This window comes from Anguilla rostrata, chromosome 1 (assembly GCF_018555375.3).
Source record: "Anguilla rostrata isolate EN2019 chromosome 1, ASM1855537v3, whole genome shotgun sequence".
NCBI lineage: Eukaryota > Metazoa > Chordata > Actinopteri > Anguilliformes > Anguillidae > Anguilla > Anguilla rostrata.
In genome coordinates, this window is record NC_057933.1 from 40,889,611 (window position 1) to 40,911,503 (window position 21,893).

Here is a 21,893-nt window from a genome sequence, read left to right on the forward strand (position 1 = left end):
CTTAATGACAGTAACAGAGAGTCAAAGTGCAAGTGGCTTGAATGCAATGGCTAAGAGGCAGGAAATGAACAAGAAACAAACACTGAGTCAAAATGTGGGGCAAATGACATGGGTCTGTTTCTCTAGGCAAGATTATGTGGCCATGTAAAACCACTAGTTTTACAAGGTAAATGCTACTGATCAAATACACTTTTATACGAGCTGGTTGCTTCCCATGTTTATAAATTGAGCTTTTGCAGTCCACAATGCTTTGCTGTCCCATTTACCCCAGTTATGTCACCCTCAGGCTGCGAGCCAGCTTGCTCACTGCACTGCCCCTCTCTTAGAGCCGCCTGACCTGGTGGGCAAATACAATTAGACACTTAGTCAACAAAAGAATCAAGAAAACTAATATAATTGTTGCACCCACCACCTAACACAAATGGCAACAATTGCAGCCCAGCACAACAATTTTTAACTCTTGACAGAGGCAAGTTTGGCGACCCCATATAGCCAATAAACAGAACTGGCTGACAAATAAGGTAAAAAATCACACCTTTTGCCCCCTAACCATCGGTGTACAAAACTAGGAGTCTTCTCCACATGACCTGGACAAATTTCCTGGCTGTTAGAAGGATCTGTGCACAGCACTAAGAGATTCTGTTGGAGCATATTTCTCCTGTGCCAGTTCTTATAACATTTAGTACTATACATCACCCTCCAAGTTGTTGTCCTAGATTTTGGAGTATCCCTGTAGCCAGTGTGAGTTGTAAACCCACATCAGCTCCCCTGCTTGGAAGACATGTCATTGCAAGAATGCTTTTTATGTAACAGAGATGATCACAGATTAGGGAATGTACGGCTTTTCACTTGTCCTACAGGTGGACACTTGGCAGACTCGGCAAACATGTCCTCAAGCCACCTCTCCGGCCATCTTGTCAGGACTTGCCTATGTTTCTGGCCACTTTGTGAAGTAGTCTGCCCATGACTGTGAGGATAGAGCAGTTCCCATGCTTGGTGACAGGGAACAGAACCAGCAGCTCCTCTGTCTCCATGGGTGTTCCCATTCAGTGAGGGTGCAGGGTGGCATGAAAAGTCAGAGCAGCACCTTCTTTTACATATAAACTGCAAACAAGGGGGCCTTCATGTACTTAAAAAGTCCCATTATTTACTATGTGTATATAAAATATAGCCTTCTTGTTTGCAGTGTGTAGGTAAAATGAGGGTCTCCTTTTTTCTGTCTACTCCTCAGTGCTCCAATGAAGCTGTCTTCGCAGCGGACTTCCACCCAACCGACACCAACATTATTGTCACTTGTGGGAAGTCCCACCTCTATTTCTGGACACTTGAGGGGGGTTCCCTTATCAAGAAGCAAGGCCTTTTTGAGGTATAGTCCCAAAATGGCAGTCCATGATGCAATTAGCATACAATTGCCAGTGATATAGGGTAGTGATATTACTCTATGAATTTTTTTAAATTTATGTCATGATTGTATCCTATGGATGATAATGTTACTGCATGATACTGATGTTAATCAATAGTAATGATGCCTCTATGATAATGATTCTACCTAACAGACCTTACTATACAGTAATGGTGACACTATACATTACTAACGTTAGTATATCATACTCTATGGTACAGATGACTCTCTATGGTTGCGATGTTTCTCTATTGTAGTGATGCAAATTACATATGAGGGGCTGGTGTGTCTGAGCAGGCGCATCAGGAGAGTATTACTGAAGGCTGCAGTTTTCCAGCAGAGTACCTGCCTGCATGCTGTTCTGTGTTCAATGCTGATTTGACTCATTCCTATTCTGCAAAATAAACCAAACATTATTTATTTTTCTTGCAGAAACAAGAGAAGCCCAAGTTTGTCTTGTGTGTGACTTTTTCAGAAAATGGAGACAGCATTACAGGAGATTCCAGTGGAAATATTCTGGTGTGGGGCAAAGGTAACAAAGAAAAGAGTGGTTCTGTGGCATCATAGACATCAAGCCTGAGATGTAAGAAAGAAGTTCTGAGAAATCTGTGAATCACTGGGTTTGAAACCTTGGAACAACCTGCACTTTCAAAGCTAAAGTTATTTTCAGTTTACAGAGAACAGAATATAACCAACTGCAATGCATTCCCCTGTACTCTTCTGTGCTGGCTGGCAGTGCTGTAGTTGTTTTCATAGCTGATGTGTCCCTCACATGAAGTGAGCAGTTGCCTATCCGAACCAGTCCCCTCCACCCCACTACTCAGTCATAACTCCTGAAGATCACTTCCAAATCCCCTCCAAGAATGTTCTCTTTGTCCCACCACCCCACATAGGCACCAATCGTATCAGCCATGCTATCCAGGGGGCACATGAGGGGGGTATCTTTGCCCTGTGCATGCTACGCTGTGGCACACTGGTGTCTGGAGGGGGCAAAGACCGCAAAGTCATCTCCTGGGATGGAAACTACCTGAAGCTCCAGGTGGTAGAGGTGAGACATAAGCTAAAATTACATGTACTGTACATCAAAGAGAATAAGTTCAGTATGTGGCAGTGTGAAGGTTATGGAATTTTGGCTACCCTTTGGGCCAAAGATTTTTTAAAATATATTTGTGTGGCTCAGGCTGGTTACTTACTCAGTTTTATAGCAATCTTAATTTCTATATGCTTTACTCAACAAAATCTCACATTTTTATTCTGCTCTGTAGAGCAATTAATTAAATTAGTAAACTAATAAACCCTAACCCTAACTGTAATTAACTGTCACAACATTACATTATTGTTAATCACCAATCACTGTTAATCACTATCCAGAAAGACAGCCCACTGAAATGTCGAGGTCATATTATCTTCTGATTGAATATGCCACAAAGGATGCTTTGTAAGAGGTGGGGAATGCTGTTTATGTGTAACTAAGCTAATTGTGTTAATGAGCTTGGGGCTAGTCAATTGAAGATCTTGTAGTTGCTTCTACATAATTGCCCTGCTGAATGTAGTAGAATTCATTATATTCCTGTGTCTGAGCCTTCTGTCAGACAGGATAATTAGCTGTTCCACAGAAATTTGAACGCTTACAAGTATATTTATTTATTTATTTATTGTGCATTTAAGAAAAGGTACCCCCATGGGTTTATAACATGTCTTCTTCATTCTAACAAATTCATAACCTGACATACTCAAATAGATACATTTTTGAATGGATTTTTGTTTATTTACTGGAATTACATCCCTTTGTCTCCCTGTGTACAGCTATTATGTCTCTCACAGGGGTACCACCGAGCGTGTGATAACTTGCTACTATGCTTGGGACCATACGTTCCCCTTCTATGGAGTTACTGCACTGCAATGCATGATCGCTGCACCTGTATTTGCACTATACGTTGCTCTGGATAAGAGCGCCTGCTAAATGCTGATAATGTATTATAAAGTTAGCAACAATAAAGACATGCTTCCCACTACTGATAGCTATCTAGCTGACCTTTTTGTCTTAAGGTTTACGCCTCTCTTTTGACCAGTGGTAGGAAGCCAAAATGGTTTGTGAGTTACTAATAGAGTTGTGTGTAATTTCCACAACACTGTGAAATGACCACACTCCTTGTTTTTTGGCAGTTTTGCCAAAGCAGATGTTGAATTTTACAGTATGAAAGAACAGCACAGAGAAACACAGGTGTGTGAAGACTATATTTTGGTGTCAGCTGTGAATTCATAATTGACTTTTGATGTTTATGTATTGATCAGGGATTTTTCTAAACTGAGAGCACAGTGGATTGATAAGGGTTCTAGAGTGATAGCAAACTAATTTACTGGTGGTCTGGAGTAAGTGCAGATTTATAGCAGCTATTTGAAGTAAGAGAACATATTTGTATTGATCTGTGATCTAGATTGAGAGCACAATTGATTGATCAGTGATGTTGAATAAGTGCAGTTTGATCTAAAGTGCAGTCATCTGAAGTCAGAGCACAATAGATTGAGTGGGGACCTGGGAAATGCAGTCTTATGTTTGATTCGTCCATGTGCTCCCTGTCCCTCTCAGATACCAGAGCTGTATGGCCCGGTCCGCACAGTAGCAGAGGGCAAGGGCAACAGTGTGCTCATTGGCACCACCCGCAATTATATTCTACAGGGCACTTTATCTGGCGAGTTCACCCCCATCACACAGGTGAGACAAGTGGGGACAGGTGGGTGTGTACCTCTCTCAGACTCATAGACCATACTTAAGATTAATTATCTATTCCAGCTAAATATGAATGGATAAACATTAAGAAATGTTGGCCTTGTACTTGTGTACTTTATTATGTACAGTTAGTAGTATGAAAGTATTATATACCATATACTGGTAATCAGTCAGAGTCACTCACTGCATGAGGAGATGTGTAGTTATGCTGATGCTGCTTACATGGAAACATGGTGGGTCACTGTAATGCTACAGAAGGTAGATATCTGGGTGCTGAGATATGGTCACAGTATTCTCCCCATTCTCTCCCAGGGGCACACTGATGAGCTTTGGGGGCTGGCAGTACACCCCTGGAAGCCCCAATTTCTTACCTGTGGCCATGACAAGTATGTGAACCTGTGGGACTCCTGCACACATCAGCCCATCTGGACCAAAACCATGGAGGTACAGGGTCGATTGTTAGCATGGGTTATCTTTTTAAACTGGATGGATATTTCTTAGTGGCGTGATGCATTTTGAACAGGGGTGATATTAGTGGGGTGCTATTTTTAATGGGATGATGCTTGTTAGTGGGGTGATAGCCTGGTTTTACTTGGAGGTGATGTTCGCTTGTAGAATGATTTTTAAGGAGGCAGTTAAAATTGGGGAGATGCCTGTTAATAGTGTGATGTTTTTGAATGATTTTCATTTGGGTGATATTTTTAATGAGGGTGTTTACTGGTGGAGTGATCCTGCGGTTTTTCACTTTGCTCATGTCTGTTCCCCTTGTGGACAGGATGCTGCCCAGTCTGCAGGATTCCACCCCTCAGGAACTGTGGTTGCCATAGGAACACAGACAGGCAGGTCAGGACAGCTATGCTCTTACTGTCACCTTCTCAACCTCACCCATCTACATATCACCCTTTCTGCCCTACAGCTCCTCACCCACTCTACATCCACCCTTTTATATACTACCATCCTGTCTATCGCACGATTCACTGTGTGGCCATTTCTGTTACAAGGCTGCCATCTGTTGGCTACTGAGTGCAACACAGGAAACCGATCTAGACAAGCCCTCTAAATTGTTTCCTTTTTATTTTTACCTGTGTGTTTAACACCAAATACCTGTTCTGAAAGACTAATTGACTAATTGAATATTTTTAATTAATTTTAAATCATTTTATGAAGACATTCACTTTAATTGGTACTAAATAATAGTAACTGCCTCAGGCTTATCCATGATGGGAAATAAATCTATCAAATAATGTATATATTTCTTAAATCAAATTAATGAAATTGCATATGTGCTTGTCTAACTCACGATCATTTACATTATTACCTCATAATCAGTTTGCCATGGAAGTGTATGCGTGTTGGTTGTCAGTGTCTGTATGTCATTAATGGAAAATTCTCCTCTCACTTGCTCACACAGATGGCTTGTTCTAGACACTGAATCCAAGGACTTGGTCACTGTTCACACAGATGGGAATGAGCAGCTGTCTGTCATCCGCTTTGCACCAGGTCAGTCTTGTGGCTCTCCAGAACTACACTGCTCCAACACACAATAATTATTGTCTTTACTGATGTCAAAAGTAGGTAAAGTGAAGGATTCTAATTTATATTATTTAATATATTGATGTCATTATAAAAAGCAACTGTCATAATCTTAAGTGCTTATCGGTCAACATGCATTCCAAGCCTGATGGTATTAGCTATAATTACATGGCTAGGCTCTATGCCGGTGTAAAATGGTTGCATGTAACTCTATACCCCCTAAAGTAGGGGTCCTACAGCCTCCCTTGTTCTTCATATAATAACCTCAGATCTGGTGGGTGCCATGGAAAGGCCTTAATTGGTGAAATGAGTTTTTTATGGTCATAAAATAAAAGATAATGTAATTATTGCATATTTGAAATGCCCAAACTCATTCCTACAAACCAAGGGCGTAATATTTATAGGGCAGGTGGGGGTGGGGGTGGGTGGTTAGTTAGGGGGTTTGAACCATACAATATTACATAAACAAAACAGGCAAAATAAGCCACAAAAAATATAGTATGATAATGATAAAAATTATTTCAAATAATAAAGATTACGCAATTTACTCCGTTTGTAGTGCTTTCCATGATTTTTTGCATTTTTAGGTGGTAACTACCAACTTAACAGGGTTTCTATACATTTGAACAGTAGCCTATTGCCACACAGTGGGAGGAACAAAAGTGTGACTATGTAAACTGATTCTGGAATGTGCTGGGATTGAGATTCTAGTCTTTGTCAGTTCTTGCTATCAGTTGTTTGACAGCCACATTACTATCTGTTCATGTCAAAAGTGTTGATGCCCAGCACTCCTTCCTCGTTACAGTAAAATCAGTGACAACAGGTGCTCATCAAACACTCAGACCTCGCAATGTACAACATATTGTACCAAATAGGGGTGTGCAGAGACGTCATTATCTGTATCTGTATCTGTATCAGTTCAACCAACAAAATTGTCTGTATCTGTATCTGTATTCAGATAGAATACCAGAAGTGGGCGTGGTTTATACCGGAAGTCGCGTTAAATCAGGAAAATGTTGTATTTTCTAACCTAATATTCATTGGCAATGCAATGGCATATAATTAATTATGAAATATATTTCCACATCCTCATACTGTACTTTTCATCTCTCTCTCTCTATCGCTCTTTTTATTTTTAACTAAACTAAGATTTATGAACTATCTGAGTAATGAATAAAGTAATGAGGAATTAGAGGTTGTGGTATATCACCAGTATAGTCATGGGTAAATAGTGTTGTTAGGCACGAGGTGTGTGTGTGGGTGAAGTGTTGGGGTCACGTAAATTTGTGACCCCCATTGAGTGTTGTATCAGAAAAAAGTTAGGGAGCCCCTGGTCTATGCATTTCAACCCCTCCGTCTTAAAACTAAAGTTACTCCCTTGCTACAAACACATGTATTAAACTGGTAAAAAACTGAGATATTTATGTCCTGTTTGTTTGGAGGGTTTTTTTTTCTGGACTTGAGTATGTTTGTCCTATATATTCATTTTCCCAGATAGATGTGAAAGCTTTTTTAAAACCTGAGAGCTAATGCAAATGAAAATGAAAATACATAAAAACTAACTTTGAACTTGAAAATAGAATTAAATTTGAACGTGAAAATAGGATTGTCTATTTGCAAGACCTACCTGGCTGTACATTGTATTTCAAGGTTCCAAATAGTGCCACTGTTTCCCATTGCTTCTGTTCCTTTGCATTGAGAAACATCGTTGAGCCTTTTGTGAAAACAGATACCTTCAGTCCAAATAAGACATCAAGATCACAACCATTGGAAGGATTTCATGATTAATCCTGTTGAAATGTTATTTGTCATATTTTAGCCTATTCATAAATTGATAGTCTACTTGTTCTTATGTTGTCTGCTTTCAGATGGCAGTTTCCTGGCTATTGGATCCCATGACAACTACATCTACATCTATGCAGTGGGTGAAAATGGCAGGAAGTACAGTCGAGTGGGAAAGTGCTCAGTGAGTGTCCTTCTTCTAAATGTAATATTACTGTAGCAGTTTCCTCCATAACTATGACAATTAAATGTTGATTTAGCCACAAAAAGACAATGCTTCATTGCAAAATTACGAATTGGAAATGGTCAGAACTGATGTATCACTGATAACACAACATCATCTATTACAATTCTATAAAGTTCTGTAAGCAATCAGCATAGATAGAAAATAAATTAAAATGAATGAGTCAGTTGGAATAACAGGTTGGTCGAAATATCATAAAAATCTCCAGTTTTACAAACCTGCCCAAATCTCTAAATAATTTTTTGTCTTGTTATAATTTTAAAACTAGATGATGGATCTAATTTAGAGGATTATTTGTGGCATTTACAATTGCCAGGCCATTTTATCCCCAATAGCTAAGAAAACATACCCCTCAAATGGCCATAAAAACTCTGTAATGTACATAGAAACTGTCTGCAACTTATATTATAGCCTTCCAACCTTTCTGAACCATGATCCACCTAAAGAAAAAAATTAGATTTTCTGTGACCCACCCTTTATTAAAATAGAGCATGATATACAGTGAGCTCCATAATGTCTGGGACAAATACATATTTTTTCTTGATTTGGCTCTGTACTCCACACTTTTAGATTTGTAATCAAACAATTTACATGTCGTTTAAGTGCACTTTGGCTTCACCTTATAGAAATTACATCATATTTTATACAGCATGTCCCTTTCATTTCAGGGCACCACAATGTTTGGGGCATATTAATGTTATGCAAATGAAGTTAGTCATCTGTAGTATTTTGTTACATATCCTTTGCACTCAGTGACTGCTTATCACCCCCATATCACCCCCACCAACATATTTCATGGATGTGAGGGGTGCTTTGGCTGTCATCTGTCCACAAGACCTTTCTCCAGAACTCTGCGGGCTCTTTTCAGTACTTCTTAGCAAACTGCAACCTGGCTATCGTATTTTTGTGGTTATCTAGTGGTTTGCATCTTGCAGTGTAGGCTCTGTAATTCTGTTTGTGAAGTCTTCTGTGGACAGTAGTCACTGACACATCAACGCCTACCTCATGAAGAGTGCTTATGATCTGTTGGGCAGGTGTTTGGGGTTTTTTCTTCATCATAGTGAGAATTCTTTGGTCATCAACTGTAGAGGTCAGCCTTGGCCTACCAGGCCCTTTGTGATTACTGAGCTCACCAGTGTTCTCTTTCTTCTTAATGACATTCCAGACGGTTGATTTTGGTAAGCCTAAGGTTGGTAAGCCTAAGGTTAAAGCCTCTGTCTCTGACTTTGTTTCTTATCTCTTGACCTCATAATGGCTTTCATGACTTTCATTGGACTTTCTCTGGTCCTCTTGTTTACAAATGTCAATAACAGGCTCCAAAGACCTAGAATCTAGACTAGATACTCACAGTTCTCTTATACCTGGACTAAGGAAGCAATTGAACACACCTGACTAATTAGGAACGCCTGTGAAGCCATTTGTTGAAAACATTATGGTTCCCTGAAATGGGGGGGTCTGTGTGTAGAAAGTGCTGTAATTTCTACATGGTGAAACCAATGTATAAAAATACCCTTCAATAAAAACTGAGAATGTACACTTAAACCATATGTGAATTGTTGGTTTACAACAATAAATTGAAATTGAGGAGTATAGAGCCAAATCAAGAAAACATTTTTTGCCTTTGTCCCAAACATTATGGAGCTCACTGTTTATGGGTCCCAACACACAAATTGAAGAACCACATTACTATCTGTTGAAATACAGAATGTCCCATAAGGTTGTACACTTTTTCCTGTTTACCAATGTGATATTTTGTAAATGGTCTCATTACGGTCTCATTATCATCTCCCAGGGTCATTCCAGCTTCATTACCCACATGGACTGGTCTGTGGACTCGCAATATCTCATGTCAAACTCAGGAGACTATGAGATCCTCTATTGTGAGTATGCTTTGTGAGACACATAAGGGCCATTGCATGAATCAGTAGGAATGATGTGCCTCAGACTATCAGGGGTCTTTAGAGCGATGGACCAAAAGTTGCAGTCTCAGGTGTTAGATAAGATTCTTGTTGTACTTGTAAGTAACAGTTGCGTGAATGAGAGTACCTTGCCTGGATGAGGGCATGTTCCAAGCTAATGCACTACGTAGTAGCGTTGATACAGTAAGATAAATGCTGTAGTGTGACGCTGATCGGGCCCCTCCCCCACAGGGATCCCATCAGTTTGTAAACAGGTGGTGAGCGTGGAGACGACCCGGGACATTGTGTGGGAGACCTGCACCTGCACCTTGGGCTTCCACGTCTTTGGTGAGCATGCCTGATGGGGCCAACTTAGCCCCCGCTACACACCACCTCACACACCAACACGTGATGCGTGATGCGTGTGTTCACCTGTGCTCATCTCTCTCTCAGGGCTGTGGCCAGAGGGCTCTGATGGAACTGACATCAATGCTGTGTGCAGATCCAATGAGAAGAGGCTTCTTGTCACCGGCGATGACTTTGGAAAAGTCCATCTGTTTGCGTACCCATGTTCGCAGTTTCGGGTAAATACCTGCCTTGGTTTGGGGGTGGGCAGGGTGTGGTGACAGGAGTGAAGGCCATGAAAGACAAAGAGATGGCTGCTGAATATGTTTCATTCTTTGTCCCTTTAGGCTCCGAGTCACGTATATGGTGGACACAGCAGCCATGTAACCAACGTGAACTTCCTATTTGATGACAGTTACCTGATCTCCACCGGCGGGAAAGACATGAGCATCATGCAATGGCGAGTTGCATAGGACAGCCACCAGGGGGAGGCATTGAGGGAGTACTCTCCAGAAAAGGAGTGGGTGGGGGGGGGGGGGGTGGCTGGCCCAGAAAGCCCATATGGAAGGCACATGGAGCTGAAAGAAACAACCTGACAGCAGCAGGTTGATGTGATGGAATCCCCTGGCAGTCCCTGAGTACCATGTTATTCAGCATATTACCTATATTTCACAGCTCAGGAATCCAGCGCTGGCATTTGAAACTCCCACAGCTCCAAATCATGGCAACAGCAGTACTGTCCAACAGACACCATTCCACATTCAAAACACAAACAGTACTTTATACAGCCTAATTTGCATGTATTTCACCAAAATATAATGCGCAAACTATACTTAAGTATTTATGCCAGTTGAGTCCATAATGACAGCTGGCCCTTTCTTGTCTAGCCATAGCACTAATGCCTTTCACAGACTGTAAATACCTGTTTTTTTCTGTGTTACTGGTTTAAATGCTGAGATCAGCATTGCTGATCAACCTCAGTTGTTTATTTTTGCTGCCATTACCTTTTGGCTTCGTAAGGAACTGCACTGTTTCACAAGCAAGTCAACTTTTCAGTCACATTTCTCTTACTCATTTTCTCTTTTTCAATTCCCAAAGATCAAACACAGTGCTCACATTGTGTGTGCGCGCATGTGTGTGAGTGTGTGTAATAGCAGCAAGATTTGAAACTAGTGCATGCACCTTCTGCATGAGAATGCCTTTTTACTTTTTGAGATTGTCTTGTACTTACTTAAAAACACTTCTTCACAACCAATAACTGTGGCTACCAAGAGAGGGAAACATTTACACCCAAAGCAGTGTGAACTCACTTTACAAAGAGTTAAGCTGTTGTACTCTTTGCATTTTCACATACATTATGCTCTTAAGTCTTTGATATGAGGTTACTAATTTGGTGTTACATAATCATAAACAGACAAATATTGTAAAACACATATCTAAACAGGAGGTTGTGATCTGCCAAACTGTATTATAACATAGTTATACTAGTGAGAACTACCACTATAAATACAGACATTTTAATGTCTTAATTTGCACTGTCACCGTTTAAAACCATGACAGCAATGACGTGTTACAAACACAGGGCAACCACATTTGTCACTCCATTGCTAAACCACAGAATGGCTTTCTTATCACAACTGGTTACATTATTTATATCCAGCCTTTTCATTAACTCTGCTAATTAAGTATCACACAACTCAATCAATATGTTTCTCACTTTACCCCCAACTAGGAAATTACAGAATGTTCTGTAACAAGCTGCAGGGGATGCCAAACATAAAACTGTTTGTCATCTAAAATAACGAATTACCTTTAATTGTTTTGTTTCTGAAAACAAAACAAAAAAACAGTTTGGTTATGACCACATTTTGCATATCTAAACTTCGATTATGACTGCATATTAGCTGGCAGATATGACTATACCCATGATACCATGGCTAGTGAGTTGCAGGACTTCTGGTAGTGCTCTAAGCTATATGGACAGGAGGAGGATCTGCTTTGGAGAGTTATCAATGAAACAGGAATCCTTGCAGTTTTATCTGTCAGGAAATAGAAAGAAAAGATGGGGAAAGTAGATAAATGATTGCAATGTACTGTTTACGATGAGGAATGTATGTAGAGTAATTACATGGTTAAAATGGTAGTTATGACTCTAATCACAGCTCATCTCTGTTTGAAAATAAATATGGATTTAATTCATTTAACCTGTGTGTGCTTATGGTGCAGAAATGTGTCACTTTATAAACTTTGTACATTAGAAAATGGAAATAATTTGCAAACACAAAGACACGCATACATGCATGCGCACGCACACTAAGGGCAACTGACCATCACTGGTTTTGATGTTTTTATGCATTGAATATCTGTCAAAGATAGTATACAGTGTTTTGCAATGGGATATCATGATCCCACTATGAAGCAAGGTTGGTCTAATCCACATTTCTGTCTTCACTGAACCTAATGAATTCAAGGACAGGACTACTATCTTATTCTCCAGATGTTTGAGATTAATGATTCCAAGCATCTGACAAGAAAGTCGTGATTTGGATGGTAATGATCAATGAAGATGTGGTCATGAACCAATCCTGTCCTTCCTGAACCAATATTCATACACGAACTATCCTTATTCTCGATGCTCTGGAATTAAGTTTCAAGTATGAGATACCAAATTGAAATCTGATCTAATATGCTCAGACCTAAAAGGTGGCATTTTACAGGACTTTCTAAAGTAGCTATCTGATGCTTACAGCATGTTTTCTTAATCAAGATATATGCTAGTTAGGAGCCTTAACTACTGGAAATAGGCCACTATATTTATGAAAAGCAGAGTGCTTTTCCAGAGGTTGCAAGGCATTGTGGGAAACTGGAAGGCTGCCTGTCTCTTGGGATGTATCATCTCAGATTCTCTTGGATTTGGACATTTTGCTTTTAGTCTGTTTTGTATATACTGCTGTGACATAAGGATTTGGCAAAATGTATCTCCAATTTACTTAAAATATCACCTTCGGCCGACAATCATTACTGACATTTAGCATATTGTGATACTGGTACGTATGACAGTGTCATAGAAGGAATTTCACAAACGAAGAAAAAAAAACTTGGGGCAACTGTGGGCTATCGTGTGTTCATATGGTTGTGGAAACCTGGTAGATGGGATATGACACTATTTGGTTCATAATTCATTAAAACAATCATATCACCTCTCATTTACAAAAGAATCAAAAAGAAAGAGTAGGGGAGTGATGTCATAAGCTCATTTTTTCTTAAGAGGGGTTTTCCCTGCAACTGCCGGCGTACATTATCCGTCGCCAGTGGGCAGCAGAGCGGCAGTCGTTTTGCGTGGATTCATATTAAGCTCTTCCTCTCTCTTCCAAACACTACGGAGAAGAAGGAAAGATGGCAACTCTGGAGCAGCTGTCACCCACAATGCCCCGTCATTTCAAACAGACAACAGCCAGCATCGCTCAAGCATGGAATTGAGGAGACAAGCAAATCGCGAGAGCGAATGGAATGCAAACTGGCTACATATCAACGGGAAAACAGTGGATTTCTTGTGTAGTGTTTCAGCATCAGCAAGCGACTGATAGTGAATTCCCTGACTGTCACAATATAACACACAGCATTAGTGTATTATTCATATATTTATCAATATTACAACATTGACAGTGCGCTCAAACCTGCCCCGAAAAGCTTGAGCGGAAAGGCTAGCAAGTGTTTCATCGTTTCATTCCAAAAGGAAAGGAAAATGAGGTAAGCAACAGAGAAGCATGCGTTTGCTTAGGCACGGTCACGGTAATTAATCAATGTGAGATAGAATTTGGGATTTTACAAGCGGCACATGTCAATTCACTTACAATCAAATTTTATCAAACATGTTGTTCGATGACCGAAGGTCGGTGCATTTGGTGGGATTTAATTACCTGCCGTTTCGATGAATAGAAACTGAATTTGCCCAGTGATTGTTTAGAGCCCTTAGAAAAACGCAATGGAGAGCTGAGTAAGCCGGCATGGTGTTTCTATATTTCTCAAGGTGGGGCAGTATTTCTTTATGATAACATGAAATAGATTTTCACTATTTAAAAATAAAAATGCAAATAGTGCAAGTTTCTTAATGCATTCATATTTGCTGGTATATCAATTTTACGTATACCTCTATTTCTGATGAAAGTGCTGCAGAATGATCATTCAGTAAAACTGAGCGTGGCCGAAAGGAATAGGGAGAATGTCGTCATGGAAACGAGGCTACACATGTGTCGGTAAGCCGTGCATAACATTGTAATAAAAAACAGTACAGAACATGAGAGAACGTCAGAAAGCTGTCTAATGAATCGCCGTGTGGCTGTAGTACCTGCATGTTATTAACTGATTCATTAGGCCTACCGTATAATAATAATAATAATAATAATAATTATTATTATTATTATTATTATTATTATTATATTTTTAAGGATGGCACCTAGTGAATGAGTCACGCTAAATGCCAGTGGGATATCGAGATACACATCAACAGGCGCATGTGCATCATTGCATAGTTGGTGTGCAGCATTGGTGTGCAAAATACTGAAGGTCACTTGGCAAAGAAGAGAACTCATGTGCATAGACAATCCCTGTCTCTCCAAATCCAAGCCTCATATTGCCTACTGTCACGACAGTGACATACCTAAGATCTTCCGGATGGGTGGCACACTGTGAAAACTGGAGCGGAAATGTGCTCACAGCACAAAAATGAAACTAATCTATGATACTTCTTCAACAGACACCCATTGTGTATGTACTATAGAGAATTAATTTTATGTGTTGCTAACTGAAATAAAACCACAAAATATCCCATAATTTGCAGTCCTCCAGCACTTGAATTTGACACCCTTGATTTAGAAACAGTGTCCAGGGTCCAGTCAAGCTTAAATGGACAACTATAAAAATCAAAGCGCTTTGGTTTTGGCTTGCCAACTATCTACTGCTTCATCCTGGACAAACATGACCTCAGGGTACTGAAATACACTTGCAATAGGATACAATCCAGTAAACATGTTGTGTTCTTTTGACCACATCTGAACCTAGTGTGTCAAATACTGTTCAGCACGTCGTTGTATTCTGTACACAAGTGCAGTGCTCTGTCCACTTAAGGAAAGTAAACTTCTTACATCTTCTGTCTTATTTTTTTCCCAAATGCCTGTTCTATTTGAACAGATTTCCTTCAGTGAGAAATGGCTATATGTGGTCTTTCAGTGGAAAGCTCTGCTGCTCTCTGTTCCACGGCAGGCAGTGTAAGTCTGCCAGCCTTGACCTCACTGGTAAGAGATGTCCCCCGGCCATGTGAGCCCATACTTAGCCAGGTGAAACTAAGTGTCTCTGGCAGTGTGGCAACTGACTGTAGAAACTACTGTGTGCCACCTCCATACAGGGGACTGATGCTGGCTTCACAGCAGGACCATTCCACAGTTTTGAAAATGGCTTGAGAACAAATACTGTTTATGTGTTTTTGTCATGTAGAGTAAGCTGGAGATTCAAAGCTTCAAAAGCATCCCACCCTGATGGCACTGCTTGTTCTGCTGCAGATCCTGGGAAATGTGTGCACAACTAATAAAATATTGACTTTATGTCTGTGTGAATATAATTTTATTTTAATATATTTATAAATATAATATTTTTGATTTGTATATTTAGCCCCTCCATGCAGATGCCAAATCTGGCCAATAATTATCCATTTAGGGGATGTTATATTTAAGGCTTTATAGCTCCAGATGTGAGCATCACAGAGACTTGCAGAATGGCTTAAATGAAACAAGACACTTGTACAATTTACATTACAATACTTGATTACGTCTTGGCAAAAATGCAAAAATGAAGTTGTTCTCAGTTTGAACTGAAATACTGAGAGATCACTAATATAAAATGTCTAAAACTATACATGTTCATGATCATAAATTCCTTGATCACAACTGTGTGGACTCCGAGGGTGATATGCAGGACTACTAAAGCAACTATCTACGAAGCAAAAAGTATGCAGTGTACCCCAGTGTCCCTTAGTGTCTCCAAAATGTCTAAATTGTGCATTGCTGTAAATCATAACACAGTGTTATATTTCATTACAAATCTTTTGACACATGAAACTCACTTTTGCACCATTTTAAAGTGGAAAATCTTTTAATTGGTATAGGGGTATTAGATATCTATGGGTCAAAAAACCTATCCAAAACCTCTCCAGAAATTCTTTGTCCAATGTAAATCATTTAAATGTGCCCCTTTTGTTAGTTTAAGATGAAACATTGATATCACATTGAAAAATAATGCAAAAACATTGTGACACACTGTGGTACACATACTGTACCTATGTAATCATTCACTCTTGTCTATATGTTTGTTTCATCTATCTAAATTATTGACTTTAATCATTTAAAATTTAGTTTTGAAGGTTTAAAACCATTTTACTGTTGAACAATCACAACATGATGAAAATCAAAGTATGAGCTCAATCTTTAAAAAAAGTAGTAGAATTAAGCAAATAAAGTAATGATATCCTTCTATGAACTGATTCAATCTCTTAGCACAATGCTGAGCACATATCTATGGAAAGCTAAATGTGACAAAAATTAATAAATTGATAATGAAATAAATAAATAAGAAATGAAATAAATAAATATTTAATAATTACTGCCCCAGTACAGCCCAAATCTATGACTTCTTGAAGTCTCTGACCCACATACTTCACCAGGTGCTGAGTATCTTCTCTGGTGATGCTCTGCCAGGCCTGCACTACAGCCATCTTCAGCTCCTGCTTGTTTCGGGGGCTAGCTTCCTTAAGCTTTCTCTTTAGAATGTGAAACACATGTTCAGTTGTATTCAGATCAGGTGAATGACTTGGTTAGTCAAGAATTTTCCAGTTTTTAGGTTTGAAAAAACTCCTTTGTTGCTGTAGCAGTATGCTTACGATTATTGTCTTGCTGTAGGATGAATTGCCATCCACTGAGTTTGGAGGCACTTGGCTGAACTTGGGCAGATAAGATGCTTCTGTAAAATTCTGAATACATTCTCCTGCTTCTATCAGCCGTTACATCATCAATAAAGACAAGGAAGCCAGTATCTGTGGCAGCCATACATACCCAAATCATACAACCCGCACCATCATGTTTCATGGATGAGGGGGTTGCTTTCGATCTTGGGGAGTTTATTTGTGCTCACCCTCACTCTTCTACAAGTAAATCTTGGTCTCATCTTTCTCCAGAATTCTGTAGGCTCTTTTAGGTACTTTTTAGGAAACTGTAACCTAGCCATCCTGTTTTTATGGCTAACTAGTGGTTTGCTCCTTGCAGTATAGCCTCTGTATTTCTGTTTGTGAAGTCTTCTGTGGACAGTAGTCACTGACACAACCACGCCTACCTCATGAAGAGTGCTTCTTATCTGTCAGACAGGTGTTTGGGTGTTTTTATTCTCTATGGTGAGAATTATTTGTTCATCAACTGTAGAGGGCTTCCTTCGCTTACCAGGCTCTTTGAGATTACTGAGCCTGCCATTGCTCGGCTTCTTTGTAAAGATGTTCCAAACAGTTAATTTTGGTAAGCCTAAGGTTTGGCCTATGTCTCTGACTGTTTTTCTTTCTTTATTTTTCAGCCTCATAATGGCTTCCTTGACTTTCAATGACACAACTCTGGTGTTCATGTTGACAAATGCCAATAACAGAATCAAAAGCCTAGAATCAAGACTAGATACTCACAGCTCTCTTATACCTGCACTAAGCATGCAATTGAACACACCTGACTAATCAAAAACACCTGTGAAGCTGTCTGTCCCAAACATTATGGTGCCCTGAATTGGGGGGTTTGTGTATAAAAAGTGCTGTAATTTCTTCATGGTGAACCCAAAATGTATAAAACTACCCTTTAATAAAAGTATCTGCACTTTAACCACATGTGAAATGTCTTTGTCCCAAACATTATGGAGCACACTGTATGTATTAATTTATGTATTTACAAATCAGCAGAAAAAGTACAAAGTGTGGTAAAAACCACAGGTCTCACTGGTTGAAATGAACTGAAGTGCCCTTATGGGAGTTGTAGTTTGGTTTTAAGATAGACATTTTTATTCTACAATGAAAGGCATTATTTAATATTTGATATTTTTTGTGTTATTGAAAATGAATGGTTTGGTATGGAGATCTGTTTCAGACATTTCTGTGTAACTTCTCTAGGTTCACTTTATGCATTCCTAGCTTATACTACTTTACACATAATTGGAAGCTGCTGAACAATTACAAGTGTCATAAGTGTATCATATATACTATCCACTATTGAAAGGGTGCATGCTGTAAATTGCACAGTACTATTTCCTTGTCTTCATGGCAACCACAGAGGACACAGGAGGATTCAGCAGGGATGACCTTATGCCTTCAGAGTGTACCTGTCTTATACTAGCTTTGAATCAGTCAACACAAACCAAGTAGGGGTGTTCAGGGGTGTTCATTCATATGGGTCCACAATACGTTTAGCACCAGTGCATTGCATTGACAATTAGTAAATAATGTAGAAACTGTCTGAAATGTGATACTGTGTTAATGTATTTGAAAGCAATATTACTAGTCTCTGTGCACACACACATGTGCCAGTTAATAATGGCTTTTTCATTGTCTTTATTATACAATGCATGCCTAGTAGCACGCTGACTTTCACAACAGATTGTTTTCTGTGTGGCTTATCATTTATGTGGAGGAATGGAAAGTGAAGGGGTTTGCTGCTCATATGGGACTTGATGGAAAATAATTTTGAGTAGTCTGTCATTTTGTGCAATGTTGGTCTTCTCATGTGACATGCACCAGCACATGTGATTAGAGGGTACAAGGGAGGTTTCATGGGATACCATGATGCTAAAGCCCCTGCATTTTTGCATTGTGGTCTATATAGAAACTGAGTGTGTGTAGTATATAGGGGCTGATGAGTGGTTGTGGTTTATATTGTGACAGAGGGGTGTAATTATATAGGGACTGGGTGTGCTTTAGGTTGCTGGTTGCTCATGGTAATAGGCTCCCTGGATATACAGCATTTACAACAGTGTCTGTGGCATTACTGGACAAGCTCCATAGACAGTATGAAGGTCATGCTGAATACAGCTACGCAAATATACTTTTATATTGATAAAGTAGGCTTTCCCTTGGAGCAGAGTTGTACTGTAGAGCACCTTACTCAGCACACGGTTCATTTACTTCTAAAAAAAAATTGCTCTACTACACTTTCTTCTTTCCATTCAAAAAAATAAAAATAAAAAATCCAAAGAGAGCCTTCAGGCAGATTGGTATGAACAAGTTAACCCTTTGTTTACCATGTGCCAACAGTGAAAGTGTCCTCTGTGCTTCAGTGCTCACACATGGTGCTTTTACATGAACATTCCATTCCAATTCCAGTGGACGATATGGACAGTCAGTGTGCACAGGCTTGACAGAATCAGCTGAAAGTCACAGACAGTGAACCTACTCTCATTGGTTGGAAGAAATTGTGTACATTACTGTTGACTAGTTTTTGTATTCAGCCAGGTGACTGAATTTGCTGTTAAGAGACATACAGCAACATGTCTCTCCTATCCCCTCCAGTCTAGTCATTCAGGAAGCACATGATCTATGCTATTTGGGTGCACTGTGAGTCATGCAGCTTTTACTGCTGAACAGCGATGGAAACCTAAGGACAGCTTTCCTGCCTCCTCTGCTGGTATTAATACAGCTAGTATTAATATTATTACCACAGATATTAGTATTACACAGGGGATGGTGTCATACAGCGATATAACTATCATTACTGTTGAGTTTCGTATGAATACTGTGAATATGAGAATTAAAACTGCTGATATGTGGATTATTAATTACCATGTAAAAAACCGTAAAAAAAAAAATTAAGATAGTGAAAAATGGCCAAAAAAACTTTTAGAGTCCTAGGGGTTAAGGGAAAGGGGCTATATATTTCCTATTTTAAAACTGCTTTATACAGTATTAATTTCATTTCTGCAAATATCTGTATTATTTAGGCCCACAAGGACACACTCTGTCAGTTCGATTCTAATAGATTTGTTATTTTCTGTTTCCTTCACGTTTGCATATTTTCTATCTTTATCTGGACCTACAGTAACAAATATAACTCCACACAGGGTGTTGTTAGAAGCAGAAGTCATTTGTGGCAGTGTGTGGGAGGGCAGTTTGCAGTAGCAGATGTGGATGTTTTGGGCTGAGTCTGATGTTGCCCCGCCCAGTCTTTGGTGATTTCAGTGTTTCAACCATGTGGGAGCGCAGCTGAAATCTTCGGCACGTCACATTCTCAAATCTTGGGCAGCTGCCTGGCCTACTGTTGCACTGTGTGTATAATCAGAGCCTTTAGTCATTTTATTTCTACACCGTCTGCATAAGCAGGAATATTTTTAGTAGCAAATGAAGTGTTATCATTTCTATAGTCATCTGCTTTTCCAGGACAGCTTTGGAAGGTCAGCTCTAGGTGCAAATGAAGTGAGGAGTGACCCCCTGTGGAAGTGTTTGTCTTTGTCGCTGAAGACCACATGTGGTTATGGAGCCTAAAGAGTAGCCCAGATGCTGCAGGTTTCAGTCCCTGGGAGAAAATCACAATTGTGCAAAAAATGGTGGTGGCATAGTCTTTTAAATGCTGTGGTATATGTAAGAGTGAGACCGAGCAAATAAAAAATTGATTTCTGAAGTGCATTTGTAGGACAGTAGTTGTCACTTGCAAATCTGCGTTTGAAAAATGCATTATTTATTTTAGATATATAAGGTATTGCTTTTCAAATGGCATCAGCCCTCGCTCAGTTGAAATACATTCTGAATGAAACAGCAACTAAAGTGATGATATAATTGTTAGATCCCGCAAAGGGGAACTTACAGAATTATCAAAGTCATGCTCGGGAATAAACAGAGCCAGACAAATCCAAAACGTGACTCATTAATCTGCTTAGACTGTGTATATTTTGATGAGAGGTTGCGTGGGCTGAGTGACATCATTGTTGAATCACAGGGGGATTGCCGTGCGTTCTGCCTCCTCTGGCTGTCCGCCTACACTAACGCTGCTATTTTAGCCTGTCATGCTGAGGGGTCTAAATATAAAGAGTCATCACATCCCTGCACCTCAGCTGCTGGCCAATTATGTAGCAAACTATTTTGTTTTAGAAATGCATCAGCAAGATTTCCTGAATTGTGCTTATATATCAGAAAGCAGAGGAAGGTTACAGGTTTATTCAAGGGATTCTGTAAATGGTCATCTGAGTCTGCTTGGATATAACACAAAATCTCTATTCAGCAAATCCTGATATTATGTGCTTATTACAAAATTGTGAAAGCTCTTATTTAATGCACTTTATTCATAATTAAAAAAAAAAATTATGTATAAAGAGTAGGTTATCAATTTCATCATCATCTTCCAGAAAATAGTTTTCAATATCCCCTTGACAACTACATTCCTTTATTCATCTCTTGTTGTCCCACAAAAATAAGAAAATAAGCAGCATACAGTAATCACCTAAGAAGGGGTTGCAATTATAAATAGGCAGTATATAATTTCATCCCACAGTAAAAAGTCAAGTTTCATTGACAGGGTGCAGTTGTGGGGTAAGAATATATATTTGAGCTCTCTAAATCTCTATGAAGCACATGCTTGACTCAATATGCCAGGGGGTGTCTTTCTCAGGGATATAAGGAACTCTTAAGTTGTGTATTTGAAAAGGGACTGGCCTTTCAGTAGAAAACTGAATGAATCCCTTTGATCTACAAAGCCAAGTGCTCCATTGCAAAGAGCTATATCCCAATATATTATTTTCATAGTGCACCATGTTTTAAGGTCATTGTTTATTGTTTATTGTTTATTTTGGATCCCCATTAGCTGTCGCCGTAACGACTGCTAGTCTTCATGGTCATGGTATGTAGGGTATTGAAAGCCAGTCAAAGTCACAGTGATTACACATCTAGCTCCATGTCAA

At 39.5% G+C, this 21,893-nt stretch overlaps 2 protein-coding genes across 9 annotated transcripts in view; both read left to right on the forward strand.

The window, feature by feature from the left end:
- eml1 (EMAP like 1) overlaps window positions 1–12,139 on the forward strand; it is a 94,136-nt gene extending 81,997 nt beyond the window's left edge. For all 7 annotated transcript variants that reach the window (XM_064337195.1, XM_064337149.1, XM_064337160.1 and 4 more), the window contains 12 exons: window positions 1,232–1,366; window positions 1,835–1,934; window positions 2,296–2,450; window positions 3,993–4,118; window positions 4,446–4,577; window positions 4,909–4,976; window positions 5,545–5,633; window positions 7,535–7,632; window positions 9,485–9,572; window positions 9,843–9,938; window positions 10,044–10,174; window positions 10,283–12,139. In XM_064337195.1, coding sequence (XP_064193265.1) covers window positions 1,232–1,366; window positions 1,835–1,934; window positions 2,296–2,450; window positions 3,993–4,118; window positions 4,446–4,577; window positions 4,909–4,976; window positions 5,545–5,633; window positions 7,535–7,632; window positions 9,485–9,572; window positions 9,843–9,938; window positions 10,044–10,174; window positions 10,283–10,408 — 1,344 coding nt within the window. In that variant the 3' untranslated portion in view covers window positions 10,409–12,139. The remainder of the gene's footprint in view (window positions 1–1,231; window positions 1,367–1,834; window positions 1,935–2,295; window positions 2,451–3,992; window positions 4,119–4,445; window positions 4,578–4,908; window positions 4,977–5,544; window positions 5,634–7,534; window positions 7,633–9,484; window positions 9,573–9,842; window positions 9,939–10,043; window positions 10,175–10,282) is intronic.
- A 1,105-nt stretch (window positions 12,140–13,244) lies between these two features.
- Window positions 13,245–21,893, forward strand: part of evla (Enah/Vasp-like a) — a 79,436-nt gene continuing 70,787 nt past the window's right edge. For both annotated transcript variants that reach the window (XM_064337248.1, XM_064337240.1), the window contains exon 1: window positions 13,245–13,685. Coding sequence is in view for 1 of the 2 variants with exons in the window: in XM_064337240.1 (XP_064193310.1) it covers window positions 13,681–13,685 (5 nt within the window). In the remaining variant the exon portion in view is untranslated. The remainder of the gene's footprint in view (window positions 13,686–21,893) is intronic.